Source organism: Aedes albopictus, chromosome 2, assembly GCF_035046485.1.
Source record: "Aedes albopictus strain Foshan chromosome 2, AalbF5, whole genome shotgun sequence".
Lineage (NCBI taxonomy): Eukaryota > Metazoa > Arthropoda > Insecta > Diptera > Culicidae > Aedes > Aedes albopictus.
This window is the reverse complement of record NC_085137.1, coordinates 62,466,852-62,489,693: the sequence shown is the minus strand read 5'-3', so window position 1 is coordinate 62,489,693 and position 22,842 is coordinate 62,466,852. Positions and strand designations below refer to the sequence as shown.

Sequence of the window (22,842 nt, the reverse complement as noted above, 5' to 3'; positions counted from 1 at the left end):
CTTTTTCTATAAGACCTCAATTTTTTTTGTATGGGTCGTCACGTTATGCAAAAAAAAAGGGATCAAGTCTACTCAGTCTCCCCAACACATGCGAGCAGTTTCTATGCCACCAAGTCATACCTCTTTTCTCTTCTTACTGCAAAAAGCAGTTGTTTTATTGGTTGGGCCAGAGTTGGGACTCCTATTCGATTAGCTCATCTTCCGGAAACATTTCCGGAGTTGGATTGAAGTGCAATAAAAGCAACCAGAATAAGTTCACAACACTGTAAAGTAGCTGTAAAGTATTTTTTTTTTTTTTTTTTTTTTTTTTTTTTTTTTTTTTTTTTTTGTGAATTTTAACTTATTGCTAATTCTTCACACAGTAAAGTATTTTGTTTTGACAATACTGGTCACATCCGACAAGCCGTGTTACACCAACCTTTTTTTTATTACAGCTTCTAGCTGTAATAATATCACATAACGAGCTTCAAAGAGCTGCTGGTTTGTAGATTTGTCAGCATTATAAATTATACTGTATAGTAGCAACTAGGCATTTTGTTAGTGTGGAGTCTTGAGGCGAACCAACCAAGAGTTGAAAACCTCATTAAGAAAAATAATAATAATAATAATAAGTAGGGAGCAAAAGGCAGCTCTAGCAGCTAGTAATTGGTTTCAGAAAACCGAGCTGGGTAGTTGTATGCTTGTTTTGCAGCTGTGTATTAGCTTGAGCTTTATTTTTAACCAGCTGTCTTTTTATTCAGCGGTCACTGCTTCAATAATCCTGTTACAAGGCAGAAAGCAAATGACTGAAGCTGATAGCACTGAAAATGTTAGTTGGGTATAGTAATTCTTTGGAAAATTTTTGGAGGAATCTCTGGAGAAATTTTTAAAGAAATTTATGGAAAAAAAAGTACGAGGGGAACTATAGGGAGATATTTCTTATCGAATTGCAGTTGAAAGGAGCCCGTGGAAAATTATTTAAAAGGAATCTATAATGGAATCTTTAGAAAAAATCCTGATAAAACCAGTATTATATTGAATATTTGGTAGGAACACGGATCTAGTCACCCATCGTCGGATAGGCGATTCCAAACCTCAACAGCTAACGGGAGATTAACCGGAAATCCGACGAGGAAATTGTAAAGAAGTCACTAATAATACTCAAATTCCCATAAAAATCTTCCTACTCGAGGATCTTCAAAGCATTGGCAGTAAAAAATGATTATAATGATGATAAGGTACACCAAGGCAAGTTGAAACGAGTGGGATAAGATGAAACAACGGGTTATCATGATTTTTAATGATGATAAACAATTTGATTGCCATAACACATAGTTTTCGATTCAAACAATCTTTTAGCAAAGGATAAATTTCCAAATTTTATTGAAACGTATTTCAAAACTTCGCGTTTTATCTTGCCCCGGTGTACCTTAATAAATTCATAAGGAGTGTATCGGAAAGAAGTTTAAATCTTCAGGATGCTCTATCTCGAAGCTGGGTTGGTATTTTTACATCGGTTCTTCTGTATACATATGTCGTTTTATTGTAAACGATAACCCATTAGTTGCTACTTTACATTTGGTTAAATATCTAACGTATTATAACTCGACGTTTGTTCTCTAAGGCTTTTGTTCTGTTTCCTGCTTTTTCTCCTTTTTCATGGCATCATAGACCACTCGAATTTCTTTGAGCAACTCGGAAACATTTGTTCCTACTTTTGCACTAATCGGTATCACCGGAACGTCCACATGGTGCTGCAGCAGCTCCAAGTTTTTTTCCGCTTCCGGTAGATCGATTTTGTTCGCAATGATCATCTTTGGGCGGTTGGCCAATTCCTCGCTGAACATGGTCAGCTCGTGCATCAGAGTGTGATAGTGATTCCACGGTTCCTCGGAAGATGCATCCACGATGAACAGAAGGACATTGCACCGTTCCGCGTGTTTTAGAAACTGAATTCCAAGGCCTTTGTTTTTGTGGGAATCGGGGATCAAGCCGGGCAGGTCGGCCACGGCAATTTGCTCGTAATCGTCGTACTGGACCATCCCTAAGTGTGGTTTTAGGGTGGTGAAAGGATAGGAGGCAACTTTTGGTCGCGCCCTGGAAATCGCTCTGAGAAGTGTACTCTTCCCCGCGTTTGGCAACCCAATGAATCCCACATGTGCCATGCTCCTCAGTTCCAATATGTATGATTTGTCCTCGCCTTGTCCTCCAAACTCCGCCACCTGGGGAGCCTGTTCCAAATCGCTTATAAAGAAGTGATTACCCTTTCCTCCGGCTCCGCCGCGTGCAGCCACGAACATTGTCCCTTCCGCGTCCAGATCGCCAACCACTTTTCCGTTGCTGGTTTTAACAATCGTCCCCAGTGGCACCTTTACTACAGTGTGACTGGCATTCTTGCCGTGGCAGTCCTTGTTCCGTCCCTTGTCGCCTTCTTCTGCCGAAAGCAGCGTCGTTACGTGGTTCAAATCTCGTACATCGGAACTAGCTTGTAGCACCACGTGTCCTCCGTTTCCACCGTCGCCACCATCCGGACCGGCATTCTCGTTGCACCACAGCCGCAGAAACGAGATACAACCATCACCACCTTTGCCGCCGACTGTTCGAACGTGCTTGCAGTCCACGAAGTATTGTGTCTGCGGAAAGACATGAAACCTTGAATTTTATCCGAAACATCCTGAAATAATCCGAATACTTACGGTAGGTTTTTCCGACTTGGCCTTCCTGCTTCGTAGCGCGATCGCCACACGTTGGGAGGAAAAGTTAGCATTTTCGAGCAGCAGCACCGTCCGGCGGGCCGGTATTCGATGGCACAGGTTTCTCAGCATCGAGGGGAACATTACTTACAGTTAAAAACTACGTATTTTTGGATGTTTTTTGGTTTTGAACGATTACAACACCGGCGATTAGTGAGTACACGCTAACGCCGCTCAGCACTAAAGTGCATAATTTCCAGACCACACCAAAAATGTGTAACCCTTGCACATTTACAAAATCAGCTCCAGTGTCCGCAAAATCGTTAAATTCGCAAAAATTTGTGTACGCCAATCTAGCTAGGTTTACTAGTGACCTTGGAAGACAAAAAAAAATCAACATTTCGCATCTAGACGAGTGTACGAGCTGGTTTTTGAGAATGTGTAACTGTCACACATTTTTGTGTGGTCCGGAAATTATGCACTTATGAGTAGGTCTTACACATTTTAGTGCTGAGCAGTTTTAGCGTGAATGACGGATCTTCACTGATGCACTTTTGCACAATGGTAAAAGTTGAGTACCGTGATGGCTAAAACAGATCAAATCAAGCCAACTGAAGTACGCTTCAAATATATATGACGTCTCTCATTTTTCAGCAATTTCAGACCCTTCCTCACTCAGCGAAAAAACCTAGCGAAATTCATCGAAATACCTTATGAAAATTTGCTATAACTAATTCTTATGGATGCTATCCCTGATAAAAATATACAATAAAATCGCCATAAACTTCCATTGAATAATGATAAAGTTGATTGTTCAACAACAAATCTGTGTACTTATTTTCCTGCTGAAAATTATGTATTGGAACTACAATATGTGCACATAAAATGAATGGCACTAGATATTTCAATAATAAAAACACCATAAATTGAATGGTAGTTGACTTGAATTTGCTCCAGAAAATTTGGATTTTTTTATGGTAAAGATACATAACAACCCCCATTTTCTATTGTAAAAGTGACATTTACAATACATGCTATGGTGGAAAACCATAGGGTCTGTTGTTACTCTATCGTTTTAAACAATTGAAATCATGGTAACTACCATTCATTTCAGCGTGTTGTAACACTACATTCTGTTGTATCTCTATGATCGTTTTTTATCAGGGATAAGAATTCCTTATGAAAATTGATCGTGCTTGCTATGACAAATTTCATAAGATAGACTTATGAAAAGAACAAAAAAATCTTAAAATGATGCAGACTGGATTCGATCCATGAACGTCGGGATCACCGAGCCCGTGTTTTATCCACGCGGCTACCGACGCTTGAGTATACCATGCTGCTAAACATCAATAAAAGCCAAGCTGTGAGACGATTTTACGTCATAGAGTGACCTTATGAAATTCATCCGAATCATTATGAATTATTTAAAGGCCGTTTCATAAGTTGGGCCTTATGGAAATCTTAAGGTTATTTGGCTGAGTGCTCCTCTAATCTTCCCCGTATGTCCACTTTTTTGTATTCTCCGTGCAGTTGAAACCCAGAATTTTCGACTTTCGGAAGTTGGATTTGTAGAGAATGAGGATAATAACATGAAAAATGTTTGGCATTCCTTGCTATTCCTCATTCTAAACAAAAAAAATCGTTTTATTCTGAATCCGGACGCAAGCCTTCTGAATCCCTGCGACACTTTTCGACTAGCAACACTTTTTTTCGTAAAACCGGACCAGTCTAAAAGTGCATTACAGCGTGGAGTACGTTCACGATTTTCATTCGAATCCTATCCCTCGCTTTGCTTGCACGCATTTCGCCGGTTTCGCCCGGCAAATTTCGATGGCGTTTCTTTTTTGACATTTCAAGAGTCGCATTGAAAAAACCAACGCCGCTACGTGCTAATCCAAACAACAAGCGGTGCGGAAATACAGAAAATCGTATTTTTGTCAGGTATTTTCCGGTAAACGGGCTGGTAATTTCCATTTCTTGTGAAAATAGTGCATCCTTCGCCAGGCGAAGGCCAATTTGAGTCACCAAAATGTCTGCCGTGGTCAAAATGAAGCTGACCGATTCGGTCGTTCGTAGCTTCAAAGTGGCGAAAGTATTCCGCGAAAACACGGATAAAATCAACGCAATCGACTATTCGTCCAATGGAGAGATGCTGATCAGCTGTAGCGAAGACGATCAGATTGTGCTGTTCGATTGTGAGAAAGGAACCCAGATACGGACGGTCAATTCTAAAAAGTATGGCGTGGATCTGATTCATTTCACCCACGCAAACAACACCGCAATTCACAGCTCGACAAAGGTGGACGATACCATTCGATATCTGAGCCTTCACGACAACAAGTACCTTCGATATTTCCCCGGGCACACAAAAAAGGTCATCTCTTTGAACATCTCCCCGGTAGAGGACACATTTTTGTCCGGCTCGTTGGACAAAACGCTTCGTTTGTGGGATTTACGGTCGCCCAACTGTCAGGGCGTGATGCACCTGAATGGACGTCCAGTGGCTGCGTACGATCCGGAGGGGCTGATTTTTGCTGCCGGTGTTAATTCGGAGAGCATCAAGCTGTACGACTTGCGGTCGTTCGATAAGGGACCCTTTGTGACGTTCAAGTTGAACCAGGAAAAGGAGTGCGACTGGACAGGGCTAAAGTTCTCGCGCGATGGAAAAACCATTCTGATCAGCACGAACGGATCGATCATTCGGTTGATTGACGCCTTCCACGGAACGCCGCTGCAGACGTTTACCGGTAAGTTGGAACGATGGTTTTTTTTTTTCTTAGCTTAACAACCCCACTGAGACAAAGCCTGTTTCTGAACTATGACACTTCCACAGTTGTTATCTGAAAGCGTCCTCTACTAATGAACAGATGACGATAGATCAATTCAATAGAGATCAATCAGCCCAAGAAATCAAAAATGTTTTCAACACGAAAAGTTCCCTAACTTGCCGGGAATATCCACGTGCTTAGCGCATCGGCTTATGGGTCCATATTCATTGCATTTTTTGAATGTTTCTCCACAGGCCACTTAAACAACAAAGGCATTCCCATAGAGGCATCGTTCAGTCCGGATTCGCAGTTCATCTTCTCCGGCAGCACGGACGGACGGGTTCACGTGTGGAACGCCGACACTGGGTACAAGATATGCGTCCTCAACGGTGACCATCCGGGACCGATTCAATGTGTGCAGTTCAATCCCAAGTTCATGATGCTTGCATCGGCCTGTACCAATATGGCATTCTGGCTTCCGACGGCGGAAGATTCCTAAGGATCACACGATGGGAGGAAGAATGAAGGACGGACAGGCATTCTAACGGTAATTTTGAATTGTTTTAAACTCGACTAACCGAGATGTCGTCGTAAGGTTATCGATAAGATAAATAAATAAGTATTTCTGTAAGTATTATATGTGTTGCATTATTCTGGAGAAATTCCCATGTGATTTTCTACTGACTTTTACTGCACTTTAAAATAGCATTCTCTGCTCTTTTGTTTCCTCCTAATGTATTCAACCTACGAATAATACGGGCGTTACTGCAAATTTCCGTTTCTCTCAACCCTTTCCTTCTCATAACATGAACGACTTATCAGATAAGTCATGGGTGGCCACCTTGTCATCGTTTTCAGATAAACAAAATTATAAACAGAATGTTACTAGCTTTCATTGGAGTTTATTCGAAAAAAAAAGGAAAAATCGCCTGCGTTTTAGATTATGTGTGGATATTGTATAATGTAAGTAGCAAGTATTCCAATAATTGAACTTATCTTGATATCCAAAACTAATTGATTAAAAATGCACTTCCGGTGTAGGATTTACTCGGTGCCTCAATGATTTACGACAGCTTGGAAGCAGCAAACTGGCGTGCCAGTTCCAAAATCTCTTCCACCTTGTCGAAGTTGCCACCGGAAGCCTGAGCGGATTCCGGTTTGCCACCGCCTTTGCCGCCCATGCTCGGCGAAATGTGCGAAATCCACTCGTTGGCCTTCAGTCCTTTCTCGACGGCCGACTTGGGAACCGAGGCCAAGCAGAAGATCTTTTTCGAGTCCGGATCGGATGAGACGAACAGTGCCGACTGTTCCGGGTTGATTTTGCGAACTTCCTTCAGGGCTGAGTCCAGCGCCTTGGTGTTGTTGTAGGCCTCCATCCGGTGGACCAGGAACAGCGCTTCCTTGTTGGCTTCCGACAGCTCCTTAGCTTTCTCCACGACGGTTGTGGAAACGGCTGCTCTTGCGGCACGTTCCTTGTCATCGAGAGTTTTCTTCAGCGATTTCAATACGTTACGGATTTCGTCTTTCTTGACGTAGGGAATGACCGCTTGAGATACGTCTTCGTTCAACTCGACAATCTTTTTGACGTGTTCCTTGGAGTCTTTTCCGGTTTTGTCCGCTTCAATGGTGGATTTCAGAGCGTTGAGCTCATTTTCGAGCAATTCGGTTTTCTTTAGAGCCTTCAGAGCTTCCGGTCCAGTCAGAGCGACAATCCGGCGAATTCCCTTGGCGATGGCTTCCTCGGTCGTGATGACAAAGTCCCACATGTGGCCGGATTGATGCAAATGGGTGCCACCGCAGAATTCAACCGAGGTCTCCACTCCTTCCTCACCTTCCGGATTGGCTTCAAGGTTTTCCACAGGAACACCGAAAGAAATCACACGAACCGGATCCGGATATACTTCGTCGAAGACCGATCGCAGACCCTTGATGCTCTTAGCGACCGACAACTTGGACTCCTTAGCGTAGATCTGCATGTTCTTCTTGACCACTTCGCGAGTGAGCCGTTCCGACTCGGCGACCTGTTCGACGGTCATGGCGGACTTGTTGGTGAAATCGAAGCGGAGCTTCTCCGGAACGACCAACGAGCCACGCTGATCGGTATCCTGTCCGAGGACCTTCAGTAGGGAATGGTTCAGAGCATGGGTGGCCGAGTGGTTCTTCATCGTTAGCTGACGACGGAGGATATCCATGTGGCAGGCGACTTCATCTCCGACGCGCAGGATTCCTTCCACGACACCGATATGGATGATGTAGCCTCCACGGTTGTACACCAGGTTGACGTTGAATTCGGTGCTCTCGTCGTTAACCTAACAAAAGCAAACGAAATTTAGAATAGAGAAACCAGTGATTAAGCGTTCGAACAATTCTCACGAAAATTTCTTTGAGTAAAACGCAGGAGGATCTCTGATAAAATTCCACAAGGGACTCTTGGAGCATAACCGGGAAAACTTCTGAAAGAAATTCTGCGTCATCCACGAGAAATCGGCCGGAGTTCAAAAGTCCACGATATCTCGTGGATGACACAGAATTTCACAACGAGGATGACACAGAATTTCTTCCAGAAGTTTTCCCGGTAATGCTCCAAGAGTGCCTTGTGGAATTTTATTGGAGATCCTCCTGCGTTTTGCTCAAAGAAATTTTCGTGGGATTTGTCTATATGTATATTCCTTGGGATAAATCGTAGAAGTTGTCGCGGAATTTCTTTCATATTTCCCCTTGGAGATTTTACGCGATTCCTTCCGGTGTTCTCTTGGGATTTCTCCAGGAGATCTTACCGATGTTTCTGTCGAAGTTGCTACATGAGCCATTCCTGAGATTTCTACTTAAGGTTCCTTCCGATGTTGGTCCTGGGATGCCTTTCAGAGTTCTTTTTGAATTACCCTGGACTAAGATTTCCTAAGATTTTTTTTCCGGAGTGTTTTCTGGGATTTCTGTAGCAGCTGTTGCTGATATTTCTCATTAATTTTTTCCCGTGACTGCTTTCAGAGTCAGTTTTATCCTCGTAGTCGTACCGGATTTCTTGCAGTGATCCGACTGAGATTTTTTTACAGATTTTCCCCGAATTATTCCCGGAATCTTTAAATTGTCCCGAGATTCTGGATGCTCGTTTTGGGATTTTTTTTTTTTTGAAGAGTGACCAGGTGGAGCTGCAGGACAGCTGATAGCAAAGCCTGGACCCTTTCCCAACTTTCCCCCTACTAGGACCAATACTCACGATGGACTAGACGATGCCGTCAACTTGAGCAAAGTGTGTAGTAAATAGCATTGGGTCGTAGTAGTTTTTAAAAATACTGTTTTTAACTTTCCCCATCGCACTAGTGTTTTGATCGAATGGAAGCTCCAAACATGATTTGATAATTGAACAATATTTCAATAATCAAAAATCTCCGAGGACACTGGGCAACATTCAGAGATAAAAAAGGGTGTCTATGGGCCTATGAGTGTCACTTCACGGTGAAAATCGATCACGGTGACACATTGCGAACTCACGGTGAAAAAGTTGTGGGCTAATCAAATGGGAATCACTTTCACCGTCCTTATTACCGGTGTCACTTTTTTGTTTTCACCATGAAGTGACACTCGTAATCAGGCCCTATGTCTATGTTAACGCCTTCAGAGTACTATATATCAGCTTGAAATAATTTTCAGAATGTATTATAAAATAATTGAGGATATTATCTGAATATTGTTCGGGGAAGCTGTCAGAAAAACTAGTTGCCCATATCGGCTAAAAACGCTAGCTCTGGTAGCTGTCTTCGAATAATTTTCAGAAATATCAAATGTTTAAAAATTAGCTACGACACATTTTTTTTCTTTTTGCTCTTTGTCCTCCTCTTCTTGGCGTAACGTCCTCACTGGGACAAAGCCTGCTTCTCAGCTTAGTGTTCAATGAGCGCTTCCACAGTTTTTAACTGAGAGCTTCCTCTGCCAATGACCATTTTGCATGTGTATATCGTGTGGCAGGCACGAAGATACTCTATGCCCAAGGAAGTCAAGGAAATTTCCTTTACGAAAAGATCCTGGACCGACCGGGAATCGAACCCGTCACCCTCAGCATGGTCATGCTGAATACCCGTGCGTTTACCGCCTCGGATATAGGGGCCAATATATGGGAATATATTCTTAAGAAATATACAAAGAGCAAAAAGAAAAAAAAATGTGTCGTAGCTAATTTTTAAACATTTGATATTTCTGAAAATTATTCGAAGACAGCTACCAGAGCTAGCGTTTTTAACCGATATGGGCAACTAGTTTTTCTGACAGCTTCCCCGAACAATATTCAGATAATATCCTCAATTATTTTATAATACATTCTGAAAATTATTTCAAGCTGATTATCAATAGTGTCAATAACCAATGTTAGTCATTGGCAGCACCAGCATCATACCCAAATAACTCTCATATTAGTGTTAGATAACACTTTTTGAGCTTCCATTCGATATTGTAAAGACATTTGTCAAACCCTATTTGTCAAAATATAGTCCATAATGTATCAAATTGTGTTCCTAATTTCGCTAGTCGTCTTCTGCATATCTGTGATCATCTCAGTCCAAAGTAATATTATATCCATCGTAACCCTTTACATTGTCAACCGTCCTAAGTCCTAACTAAATTCCTGCTTTTTTTATCAGTGAAATAATACCGTCTAAGATATAAAAACAAAAAAGTTCAGTCAACTGAAAAATGATAATGATTATTTGTCAACTTTTATAAATTCACAAAACCCATAAAAATAAGAAACACAAATATAAACTCCTATAATCAACAGTTTTATCTTTACCTAATCAGTCCATAATTTTCAAATTGTAATGAATCTAATCTGTAAGGCTGTAAGTCAACTTATCCTAGCGTCCCCTGTCCTGTGTACTTTCGATTTCAAGTAATGAATGATGAGTGTAACGCAGAGGCCTCCCCTACTCACTCTTCATTTTCATTTCATTTTTTATTTATTCAATATTAATTCTGTTTAGTGTACAATTTGTTTCCATAAGCTGAGATATGGCTTTCCTTGCAACAGCTATATAATTCTAGTAAAGCAATCTATACAAATTAGAGAACTAGTTCATTCAGTTAATTTAAAGATAAAGGAAAAAGCGCAAAAAAACCTTTGAAATAGCATAAAGGGTTGTTGGGATAGTTAGAGGAAAAGTTAACTTAAACCTAATATCACAGTCTCTGCGGTAAACGTTGCAGCAGCGGATTTGCTGATGTGGCGCATCCCATCCAAAACTTTGGGAGCACACGTTGGAACCACTCGTTGATTTGCTCCATCCTTGCAGTGAAATGGACATCTTCAGTGGGGTGGAATGGATCTAAATTCATTATCATTTTCAGAATCCGATTTTGCTTCACCTGAAGCTTTTTCCTGTGGGTAGCTGCACAGTGAAACCACGCGGGAAAACCGTATGTCATCACTGGTTTGAATACAGTCTTGTACAGCAAAAGTTTCGAATTTGTGTCCAAGTGCGACCGTCGATTGATCAGCGGATACAGCATTCTCGTAAGCTTGTCGCACTTACTTAAAGTGTTTTTAATGTGGACAGCAAATGTTAACTTCCGGTCCAAGGTTAAGCCCAGATATCCTACGTCGTCCGACCATGGTAGTTGGCGTCCCCAAACAGAGATCTCACTTTGCGGTAGTTTTTGTGGACTTCGTTTCCGAGTGAAGAAAATCGCCTGGGATTTGTCCGCATTAGTCTTTATCTTCCATTTTCTTTGGTACCTCTCGATGGCGTTTTGGGCCGCTTGTAGCTTGGTTACCACAATAACCGGATCAGAGTCTGATGCAATAAAGCCAGTATCGTCAGCGAAGAGATAGTACTGGACATCATCTAGCATCACCAGGTCAGCGGTGAAGATGTTGTAGAGCGTGGGGCTCAGCACAGCACCTTGTGGGACACCGTAGGGTACTTCGTGGCGATCAGATGAATGCCCATTGACAGACACTTGGTAGGAGCGGTTTAACAAAAAGGAGCGGATAATCTTCAATATGTACATTGGAAAATTTCCAAGTAGCATCTTGTGCAGAATTGCCTCCTGCCAAACAGAATCGTATGCCTTCTCGACATCTAGAAGTACCATCCCAGAGGACTTACCTCGTGTGAAGCTGGTTTTTATGTCCCTGACTAGCCGAGCCAGCTGGTGATTGGTGGAATGGCCTCTTTTGAACCCGAACTGCTCATCGGGAACAATCCGTGTACCTTCCAAATGTTGTTCAACACGATTTAGGATCACACGCTCCAGTAGCTTACTGAACGAGGACAGCAAACTGATTGGCCTATAGTTCGACGGAATCGAGGAGTCCTTATTCGGTTTCGGGATGGCGATGACCACGGCGTGCTTCCAGCTGGTCGGGAAGTATCCTAAACGAATGCAGGCAGCGAAGATTTTGGCGAGAAAAATGTGGGCCTTTCTCGGAAGTTTTTTGATCACACAGTTCCGTATTTTATCTCCCCCAGGAGACTTTTTGGATTTGAGCCTTCTAATGCACATAATTACTTCCTTTGGACGAATCAGCCACGGGTGATCTCCAGTTAGATGCGTCTGATCGATGAGGACAATCGACTCGTTCACCGCTGCAGCAGTGTCTGGATCGTCTGGCATCTGGTTCATATGTGCACGAGCAAAGCTTCTTGCCAGTAGTTGAGCCTTTTCTAGAGGAGAAGCGATCATTTTGTCATCGTGACGCAACGGGGGGCTACACTTTGACGATTTTCGCAACGCCTTAGTGATCTTCCACAATGTTTCGCGATCGCCGTTTAATGTTCGAAGCGTTTCCTTAAATCTGCTGAAATTTGCTTCGTCGCATTCCTCTCGGATCCTGCGGTTCAGCGATAGTACTATATCACGGTAGATTGGATCTCTTCTTCTGTACCATTGCCGACGGCGTTTGTTCCGCAGCGCGATCAATCTTCGAGTACTCTCCGGGATTTCTGCAACTTGATAGGTTCGTTTCCGAACTTCGGGGACCGAGACAGCTTCAGCTTCCATTACAATCGTTGTCAGGAGTTCTATGGCAGCATCAACTTCAGCTTCGTTGTTGAGGGTTGTGACAGCCGGATCCAACAGGTCTAATTTGGAATTTACTACACGTTGGAAGCGAGGCCAGTCTGCCCGCGAATAGCACCGGACCTTTGGTATTATGTTTGCGATTGGGCCAGAGAGACTGACGTCAAACATTACTGGGAGATGGTCTGATGACAATTCGTTGAGCGTGACCGGTTTGGTCATGTCCAGCAAGTTGTTTGAGAGGGTTAGGTCTAGAGTGGATGGGCGGCCACGACCTGACGGTAGGAACGTGAAGGAATCTGGGAAGTGGACGAAGAAATTGCGGCTAGCTGCCTCTTGATACAGCAACGTGCCTGCTTTGTTAGCCTTAGAACAGTTCCAGTGGCGATGCCGTGCATTCAGGTCTCCGGCTATGAAGAATGGGTCAGCTCGTCTTGTGAGCTTGGCGATGTCTCGACGGAATTGAGTCCAAACAGAACGTCTCCTCGCACCCGGAAAGTAGGCGGCGATCACTAGTAGATTTCCGTTTGACGTTGTGATCGAAATTCCCACACTTTCGATGACCTTCGTCGAAATGTTGAGCTCGATAAACCTAATGCCTTTACGGATCACAATCATCACGCCTCCTCCTCTTTCTGCGTCGTTGGAATTGCGGTCGAAACGGATACACGAAAATCTCGGATGAAAAAAGCATGCTGCAACCAGGTTTCGGTAACGATTCCCACGTCCACGTTGTGTCTCTCCAAGAAGTCGAAAAGTTCCATTTTCTTACCGTGAACGGAACGACCGTTCCAGTTAGCCAGACGCAAGTAGTTTAGATTAGGCATCGTAAACATACTTGGTCGTAAGCTCGAAAAGAGCTAAAAGTTGCTGCTGTTTTGTTTGACATTTCGCCAGCCGGTTAAACATTTCTCTCGCCAGAGCAAGAAATTCGGACATCGTGAAAAGATCTTTATTGGTTCCTTGGGTTTTCAGCACTTCGGCGTACGAATTTGTTGGGCCACTTGGACGGCCTTGCGAAGAGCGCGGTGGTGGAGGGGCTGGATTCCGCCGCTCAGCTCTCATTTTCGCCAACCTCTCGAGATAGTTTTTGCGGGTGGGACACCCACGAAAATTTGCAGTATGCTGGCCACTGCAATTCGCACATTTGATGGATCCACGAGTTTCGTTCCTATCACTGTGCTCCAGGTCCGCCTTCTTGGGGAGTTTACACTCGGCAGAAAAATGTTTTTCGCCACACTTTACACACAGAGGAACCAGGTTACAGTTCCGCATTCCATGTCCGAATTGTTGGCAACGGTGACACTGGACAGCATCTGTCGATTTCCGTTCAAAGTAGCGCCATTGCACTATGGTGCTGAAGAGTGCCTTCACTTTCTGCAATTCCGAGAGCTTTGCAGATCCCTTAATAAAGTGCAGTAGGTACAGTGCACTTTCCTCCAGGCCAACAACCTTCTTGGAAAACAGTTTAATCTCTGTTGGTACGATGCCAACAGAAGCAACCTCTACCTCAAGCTCGGAGATGTCATAAACCGATAATAAGGCATTTTATGAGACGTTTCAAATCAGCTGTTTTTTGAATGTTTTCCAGTTTTGAAGTCCAACCGCTGGGCCCATTTATTTACATTTTCGCTAGCATAACATGTGACACAGGCCCATCAAATAAACGGGGTTCATTCATCTGCAAAAATGCGTCTATCCGCCCACTATAATCAATATCCGTAGACCGCGGGGAGGTTTTTTTTATCTGCTAGTGATATCATGCACCTCGGGGATTGATACATGCCACATTAGAAATCAAAACATTTCTGTCAGCAAAAATCTGATTGGCGCTCACCACATGTTATGCTACTTTTCGCGAAAACAAAAACATCAAATCTAGATTGAGTTTAAATAAGGGCGCAAGTAACATAAGAGAGTTCTCTTCATCGACTCTCTCTTCCTCAAATTAAAGTGACAAGATGCAAGTATGGTTGCACTTTATGGTCATAAATCGCTAGGTTGCGATGCAATCTAGCGTCTAAGTGTAAAAAAGTTCGATTGAATTTGCATCTTGTCACTTTAATTTGCAGAAGAGAGAGTCGATGAAGAGAACTCTCTCATGTTACTTTCGCCCTTATTTAAACTCAATCTAGAAATGTAAACAATAACAATGAGCGGCCCATCGGTAGCACGTCTCGTAAAATAGCTTATCCCGAAAGAACTATTTTCACTGGTTTTTCGGCAGCTGGGGTGAAGGTGTGGAACTGGATGTTCGATGTTTTCAGTGCACTCATTGCACTACGAAAGCTTTTCTCTCCCATACACAGCAGCTTAACACCCGCCTTGGTCGCCTTCATATGATATTCGGTTTGCGCAATATCATTTTTAGACATCACATCCCGCAGGTGTTTGGTGGTTAGGTTCACTACCGTAATAGGGGGAAGGCGAACATTTTTCACTTTAGGTGGTGGAGCTGTTGCAGTCACGACGGGAGTTAGCATCGGCATTTCTTCGTGATCGTCATCACACTCTTCGTTTGGCAGTATTTCATATGCATTGCTTACCGCAATGTTTACTTCTTGGTGCAGGGAGCTGCTACCGCTGCTACAACTGGGAGGTTGGCCGACCAGTTCTTGAGAAGAGGACCACGATTTGGTACCGACAATCGACGACCCCGAGGATAGTTCGTTCATGTACGGGCTCTTCGCGCGCGGAGGATGCATATTGTGTTCATTGGTGTTTTGATCCACCTCTAGGCCTCGCTTGTTTCGGGAGTAACTTTGGCTCCGGAGTAATCTGTGCGGCGTATTCACGGCCGCATTGTGCCCGGGAGGGTCCGGGGGAACCTTATGCGACTTCAGGATGCCGATTCGCGGATATTACTTCGACTAGAACGGAAAAAATACTCGAAAAAACGGAGCGCGAAAAAACGTTTGTTTACGTGGCACACAGGGCTGGTACCGAATGCCCTACTCACTCTTGCGTTACGTTAAATTTAACAATTATTGTTAAATTGGAGAAAATTCAATGAATACAAAGATTGGCCTATGCAAGCTGAATTATAACTTGTCTTGAACTTGTGATAAATGCACAACGGATACTCCTTTGGTTCCCATTAGCACTTACGGCCGATTCCTTCACTTGCGCTCAACTCGTAAACCAGATATATCTAGCTCAAAGTCCAAGCGGTGGTGAATAAACTGGCACTAAAGTGCTAATGGGTTAAGCCCTCCCATCGCGTCAAGATTGAATATCCAGGGGGAGGGCGAGATTCTGGATGCTCGTTTTGGGATTTCTTTACTTAATAGTTGTATGAAATAGCCGGAGAGATATCCGAAGAAATCCAGGCGAAGCCTTGTGAGAAATTCTGCTAAGTTTTGTTGATATGAACTTCAGAGAAAAAAACTCCGAGAAAAAGTAGACATCTCGAACAAAAGTTCTAAGTTCAAGAGAGGAATTATTGACTACATTCAAGGAAGAACTTTGACATCCTCAAGGAATAATTTTTGGAAGAAGTCCATAGAAATTCTGCAAGAATCTCGTAAAAATCCCGAGATAAATTGCTGGAAATCTATCCCAGAAAATCACTAAGAGAAATTCGTGTACAAAGCATCTGGAAACATATCAGGTTGCACTCCAACAGATACTTACACGTGAAAAATTTCTGCAGAAATCCTGGAAGAAACTCTCAGAAATCTTGAAAGATGTTTATGTAATTTTTGAGCATATTTTTGTAAAGATGTTGGAAAGTATATAAATTAAATAAAAAAGGATAATTTTTAACTCAGGAAGTCAAATGGTGGAAAAAGAAACCGAGCTCCTAGGAGTTACCGATCTGGTTACCATCAAAAGCGACAATAAAAGTGCCTGGCTGAGCAGAAAGTAATCGGCAAGAACTAGACACATTGGCATCACACCATCCGAGAGAAAATGGAATTGAATCAAAGGTTCAAAGATTGAAGACAAGAAGGAACTTGGAGTAATGTAATATTCCGCTTTAAGGGGATTAGAACACTAGGAAAAAAGCAAAAACTAACAAATACCTATGTTAAAATTCGAATAAAAATTTCATATTGCTAGTTTAAAATTTCCAATGTTTTTTAGAATATACGGCCAATAAATACCTACAGTAAATATAATCAACGAATTAAATACAATCTTACTTGGAGGAGGTATACGACTGGGAGGAAATGTTGAATTGTTGTGGCTTTCTCAGTCTAAGAGCATTGAAACGGCTAGTTTGGCATAGCCCGACGTAACGAGAGACGGTTGACTGCTTATCCCTTGAAAAAGGTCCAATACACGGGACCGAAACGTCGGGCTATGCCAAACTAGCCGTTTCAATGCTCTTAGGCTGAGAAAGCCACAACAATTCATACAATCTTACCTTAACCAGATAGCCCTGATCGTAGATCTGTCCGCCACTTTCGGCGTAGAAGTTGGTCTTGTCCAGAATCACAGCGCACTCCTGACCGGCTTGCACCTCCTCGACGAAAGTGTTGTTGGATCGCAGCGCCAGAACCTTTCCGTTGCAAGGTTCAAACTTGTACTCCGCCATAGGATCGACATCGGCCTTATAGCGGTACTTGAAGGAATCGTCCGTCGTGGGAACTTTCTTCTCCTGCAGTTCCGAAATGGCGTGCACGTCCAAATCGACGGTAGCTGCTTTGGATTTTTCCTTACCCTGCGACAGGATGTAGGACTCATGCTTGGCCTTTTCGTAGCCTTCCATATCAATGGTCATGTTCTTTTCTTCGGCCATCAGCTGGGTCAGATCGATCGGGAATCCGTAGGTGTCGTACAGACGCCAAGCGACATCTCCCGGGATAACCTTACTATCACCCAACTTGGCGATGGTTCGGTTCAGGAGATTTCGGCCTCGTGTCAGCGTCTTCAAGAATTGCTGTTCTTCTTCATTGATGATATTTTTGATGCTTTGAGGGTCCTTCTTCACTTCGGGGAAGGTATCTCCCAACAGAAAGACGACAGTGTCAACCAAGGTTGCAAAGAATCCTGGCTTGGCGTTGAGTTTTTCGGTGGCGTACCGGACTGCGCGACGAAGGATTCTTCGGAGCACGTAGCCTCTTCCAGTGTTATCCGGGAAACCACCGTCAGCTAGAGCAATCGTGATGGTCCGAGCATGGTCAGCAAGCACTCGATAGGCCATGTCCACGCCATCGACGTCATCTGCACCAACACGGCCTTGATAACTTGGAGCTCCCGTTCCTTTCTGAATGGCCTCGAACAATGGCACAAACACATCGGTATCGTAGTTCGATCGCTTGTCCTGGATTACCGATACGAGACGTTCAAAGCCCATACCACAATCAATGTGCTTCTTCGGCAACAGTTTCAGGCTGCCATCCTGTTCGCGATTGAATTGAATGAACACCAAGTTCCAGATTTCCAGAACATCCGGATCATCCATGTTGACCAACTCCGGAACGCTGCGTCCTCCAATGCGGTCAAAATGCAACTCCGAGCAAGGGCCACACGGTCCGGTCTCCCCCATCTCCCAGAAGTTGTCCTTCATGCTTCCCGGCAGAATGTGCTCTTCCTTGACTCCCAAATTGAGCCAGATTTCACGACACTCCAAATCCGGTTCCAACCCCGATTCTGGATGTCCTCCAAAGTACGTCACATACAATCGTTCCTTCGGGAGCTTCAGCCGATCGGTGAGCAGCTCCCAAGCCCAAGTGCAAATCTCTTTCTTGAAGTAATCTCCAAACGACCAGTTTCCCAACATCTCGAAGAACGTATGATGATATACGTCCTTTCCAACGTCGTCTAGATCATTGTGCTTTCCGCCGGCGCGGATGCATTTCTGCGTATTGGCCGTACGAACCCACTTGGCCATCTCGCTGTTCGGATCGGCTGTTCCGAGGAAGATCGGCTTGAACTGATTCATTCCTGCGTTGGCAAACAGCAGCGTCGGATCATCCAAGGGAATCGTCGACGACGAATGCACATACAGATGTTCCTTCTCCTTGAAGAAGTCCAGGAACGCATTCCGGATCTGCTTAGCGGTTAGTGAAGTGTCCATTTTCTCGTCCTGCAACAAAAAAAAGCACAACAAACTGGTTCAGCTATTGATTTACTTTCACTTTTTGTACTAATCGCGTTGCTGCATGCGATGTGTGGCATTTCACCCCGCTCCTCACCCTCTACTGCAGAGATATTACTCACTTACAGCCAGCTAGGAGCAAACCAGGCGAGACTTGCATTCTAATTTCATCATCCGCTTTGAATGACTGGAGCCCCAGCTAAACAAGGATTAGGTCACTCACCTGTGCCAAATCTGATGCCTTCTCAAACGTACAAGACGCAAAATTCGGTTTTCCGGTAAGATTCGAAATGTAGAAGAACAGCTAACCGATTAATCCACGTTTTTATCTACTGTCACCACACGGATTCTCCTTTTGCCACACACTCACACCGTCTGTGCTAGAGATCTTTTTTTTTATTTGCACCAGATCAGCGCAGTAAAAAAACGCAATCCGCACGGTTACGTACGCAGTCAACGAATGAGACAAAAATGACAACACGACCCGCCGGGAAAGACTTTTTTCGGATGCACCGCGATGCACTTTTGTGTCAAAATAAAACCACGGCGAAATCAATAAGAGGGATAGGAATGCGAATAGGTGTGAACGAGTTCCGTTTTTAGGTGACCTTACACAGAGAAAATATTGTGGATTTACCGGCTACTTGTATTCTACCGGTTACTTGAGTAACCGTTACAAAGTAGCCGTTTTCATATAAAAATCAACTTGTTTGTCAAAAAATGAATGTCGCTGTATAGCTAGTGGCAACGAGAAATAGCGCATACAATAAAAATGTTTTAAAACATTTTAAAGTTATTTTTTTCATAAAACGGCTACTTTGGAGGCCATACTGAAGCGACCGGTAGAATACAAGTAGCCGGTAAATCCACAATAGGTAGAGAAGCGAAGAGTGTGAAGCCAAAAATACCTTATCGAACCGTCAAACTGGTATCCTATCGAGCAAAATCAACAAACCTTGACGATTACCGCATAAGTGAAGATAAGTATTGCAATCATTTGAAACATATTTTTACCAAAGTTTTTAAATATCATGGATAACAGTATAAATAACATTGATTCCTTGAATTAATGAAAATTGTTCCATTTTGGAATATCAATTTCTAGATTGAGTTTAAATAAGGGCGAAAGTAACATGAGAGAGTTCTCTTCATCGACTCTCTCTTCTTCAAATTAAAGTGACAAGATGCAAGTATTGTTGCACTTTTTGGTCATAAATCGCTAGATTGCGATGCAATCTAGCATCTGAGTGTAAAAAAGTTCGATTGAATTTGCATCTTGTCACTTTAATTTGCAGAAGAGAGAGTCGATGAAGAGAACTCTCTCACAATGTTGCAATGAATCTTCTTCGCGAGCATTCATTTAAGCATCTTCGCGATCCAAAATTCGCTGCTGTTCATTTTCTATTTTCGCATCGTGAATACAATTCAAGCAACACGAATGGAGGAACGAACGAATAAATCAACACGACCACATTGAAAAGCATTCAAGCAAACGAAGCAAACGCTATTCGTCGTGGCATTCATTCCACTACGGTCTGTGTGCTGTCGGCGATGGCGCTGCTCGGTGCAAACTTTGACAACAGCAACTACCGTACATATTGAAATTGCGGACAATTTAAGGTACTTAAGTTTGGCACAGCTCTCAATTTCCGATAAAAAGATTATAAGAGATTTCAAACACAACACAACTGTTGATTTATATGCAATGGCATTAGCTTGCGAGAAAAAATGCATATTTTAACCCGCAAATGGAAACAATTGTTTAAAGTATACAGCTGTTTAAAGCTCGATTCAGGACGGTAGTTTGTTTTCATTTCGGTTCGTCTTGGCCAAGTCAGCGGTGGAGTGTCATACTGCAAAAATGATCTGTTTTCCACTGTAATGTAGGCCCATTTTTCTTTCAATAATTAAAAAACTTAAGCATCACGGCATCTCAGCGCTTTGCTGTGGATCAATCAAACCATGCCTGCATCAAACAGGGGAAGGTTTATTGATGGTGCCGCCGCGTCGACGCCTGATCGCAATGAATGTTTTTCTTGCTCTTCGCGAAGAGCAGCCACTGCGAATCGCACTGCTCTTCATTTTGAACGATCCATAGATCGGGAATGAATTACCTTAGGACGATCGGGCTTTCGGTTCATTCTCAGATTACGAACAAAGCTACCGAATGAAGAAATGTGTTGTTCATTGAATATCATGCCAATGCCGAGTAAAATTCATCGTGCTTCGCCAGTTCGATCGCTGCTCAGCAACACTGCTCTCTCATGTTACTTTCGCCCTTATTTAAACTCAATCTAGATTTGATAATTCCTAGTTAATAAAACAGCAGCATAAATCATGTTCTGATGCAGTATACGAGATAGACACTACCTTCGATGGGTGGATTAATCTGCTTTGCGGCAGTTGCCAGCATCCGAGCGATGAAATCATAACAGAAAAAGTGTTGCCATTCAGGCGGCTGTTCACTCTTCGCTTCTCTACCTATTTTCTCTGACCTTACACGCTGTCAATAGAGGTAATCACGTTCAAATGTATGCGTGCCTTTTTTGTAGATGTAGTTGTGAAACTGTGAGGAAAACATTTGCACTCCTACCCCGGATGTTAGTTTTATCATTATTTACCCGTTTTACCCAATTCGATTGGGTAATATTTCCATATGCAATCTGAATAGCCTTTGAATTTGCGTGCACATTTCTACCCATGATCGCATATCAGTCCCATCTTTGCTGGGTTTCCTATTCATATGGGACAATTATGCGATCATAGGCAGATTTGTGTGAGGAAAAATTCGCGGTAGTGTTCGTGTGTTGAAATGTCACTTATCTCTATGGGCCTTTTCATTTGACGTCTTAAATCAGCTGATTGTTCGGGCGTTTGACAGTTCTAGATTGAGTTTAAATAAGGGCGAAAGTAACATGAGAGAGTTCTCTTCATCGACTCTCTCTTCTTCAAATTAAAGTGACAAGATGCAAGTATTGTTGCACTTTTTGGTCATAAATCGCTAGATTGCGATGCAATCTAGCATCTGAGTGTAAAAAAGTTCGATTGAATTTGCATCTTGTCACTTTAATTTGCAGAAGAGAGAGTCGATGAAGAGAACTCTCTCATGTTACTTTCGCCCTTATTTAAACTCAATCTAGAGTTCTTCTATGAAGATGACACGTTCTTGTTAGCAGCTGTTGTTCAAGCTTTGTAAACAAATGCATGCACGGGTCTGTCACATGAAAAGGCCTATTCGACAATGATTTTACATAAAAGGGCCTAACTGACTTGATCGATTTCTCTTCGTCGACTCTCTCTTTCGCTAATAAATCGATAAAAACAAACAAAACCATTATTCTTTTTATTTCTATAGCAACATGTAGTCGTCTTCTTCGCATTTCAACCAAAAAATCTTTGGAAAACTCAATACACATTCTGTGCTAACACAAAGAGAGGATCGATGAAGAGAACTCAAAAATGTCAGTTAGGCCCAAATGAAAAATCAGTGTCGAATTGTCCCATTCTGCTACTCATTATATTAATTCTCAGTTATTCAACCAAGCGTTTACATCTCCGCCTTTAAGAAAAATCATTTCGGTGTTTTCGGCGCAGTATTGTGGATTTACCGGCTACTTGTATTCTACCGGTTACTTGAGTAACCGTTACAAAGTAGCCGTTTTCATATAAAAATCAACTTGTTTGTCAAAAAATGAATGTCGCTGTATAGCTAGTGGCAACGAGAAATAGCGCATACAATAAAAATGTTTTAAAACATTTTAAAGTTATTTTTTTCATAAAACGGCTACTTTGGAGGCCATACTGAAGCGACCGGTAGAATACAAGTAGCCGGTAAATCCACAATATTTGACCAATCCAAATTCCTGTGTGGTAGTGGTTTGTGTTCAGATTTCCCGTGTTAATCTATCTGTAAGAACTTTGTAAACATCTTTTGTTCTCACGTATATGGATAGGCTTGCATTAGGTTTCGTGAGACATTTTTTGGACAACTCAATTCTTTGGCCAATCCGCGCACTTATTGTAGAAGACACCATAACGATTAAACATACCAGCGGAGGTCTATTAGCGATTTTGCACCTTTTTCGCTCTCTATTTTCTTGCAACGGGTAATATATACTGCATGCGTATACCCATTAAACACGAAATTGGGCTAAGCGTGTATGCTTTTGGAGTGCGCTCGCCTATCAATTCAATAGAGGTAATAAACTATAGAGGACGAATGTCGCTGCTGTTCCCTTTGTTCTCGCTCGCAAACATGTCGGGTATCTATCTGTCAAACTGCATACTTTTTCGCTTTGACACTTATAGCCCGGCCTATCTCCGCCAGCAAGAGATGTTTCGG

General features: G+C 42.9%; 3 protein-coding genes across 3 annotated transcripts; 1 reads left to right on the top strand and 2 right to left on the bottom strand.

Annotated features, from left to right (window-relative positions):
- Positions 1-1,458: 1,458 nt before the first annotated feature.
- LOC109418101 (mitochondrial ribosome-associated GTPase 2) lies at positions 1,459-2,887 on the bottom strand. Its single transcript, XM_019692291.3, has 2 exons — positions 2,676-2,887; positions 1,459-2,612 (listed from the first exon to the last, which is right to left on the bottom strand). Exons 1-2 carry the CDS (start codon positions 2,814-2,816, stop codon positions 1,599-1,601), a joined length of 1,155 nt encoding a protein of 384 aa, XP_019547836.3. The 5' UTR covers positions 2,817-2,887; the 3' UTR covers positions 1,459-1,598.
- A 1,634-nt stretch (positions 2,888-4,521) lies between these two features.
- LOC109418092 (WD repeat-containing protein 82) lies at positions 4,522-6,074 on the top strand. Its single transcript, XM_019692280.4, has 2 exons — positions 4,522-5,422; positions 5,698-6,074. Exons 1-2 carry the CDS (start codon positions 4,705-4,707, stop codon positions 5,940-5,942), a joined length of 963 nt encoding a protein of 320 aa, XP_019547825.1. The 5' UTR covers positions 4,522-4,704; the 3' UTR covers positions 5,943-6,074.
- A 251-nt stretch (positions 6,075-6,325) lies between these two features.
- Positions 6,326-18,975, bottom strand: LOC109418088 (alanine--tRNA ligase, cytoplasmic). The gene is made up of 3 exons (XM_019692267.3): positions 18,724-18,975; positions 16,824-18,488; positions 6,326-7,752 (listed from the first exon to the last, which is right to left on the bottom strand). Exons 2-3 carry the CDS (start codon positions 18,477-18,479, stop codon positions 6,508-6,510), a joined length of 2,901 nt encoding a protein of 966 aa, XP_019547812.3. The 5' UTR covers positions 18,480-18,488; positions 18,724-18,975; the 3' UTR covers positions 6,326-6,507.
- Positions 18,976-22,842: the final 3,867 nt, after the last annotated feature.

Excerpts from the sequence above, each read along its gene's own strand:
- LOC109418092 (XM_019692280.4), top strand. The coding sequence starts at position 4,705 with ATGTCTGCCGTGGTCAAAATGAAGCTGACCGATTCGGTCGTTCGTAGC. Across the intron at positions 5,423-5,697 it reads GCCGCTGCAGACGTTTACCG|GCCACTTAAACAACAAAGGC; the intron begins GTAAGTTGGAAC and ends GTTTCTCCACAG.
- LOC109418088 (XM_019692267.3), bottom strand. The coding sequence starts at position 18,479 with ATGGACACTTCACTAACCGCTAAGCAGATCCGGAATGCGTTCCTGGAC. Across the intron at positions 7,753-16,823 it reads ATCAGGGCTATCTGGTTAAG|GTTAACGACGAGAGCACCGA; the intron begins GTAAGATTGTAT and ends TGCTTTTGTTAG.
- LOC109418101 (XM_019692291.3), bottom strand. The coding sequence starts at position 2,816 with ATGTTCCCCTCGATGCTGAGAAACCTGTGCCATCGAATACCGGCCCGC. Across the intron at positions 2,613-2,675 it reads CCAAGTCGGAAAAACCTACC|ACACAATACTTCGTGGACTG; the intron begins GTAAGTATTCGG and ends GTCTTTCCGCAG.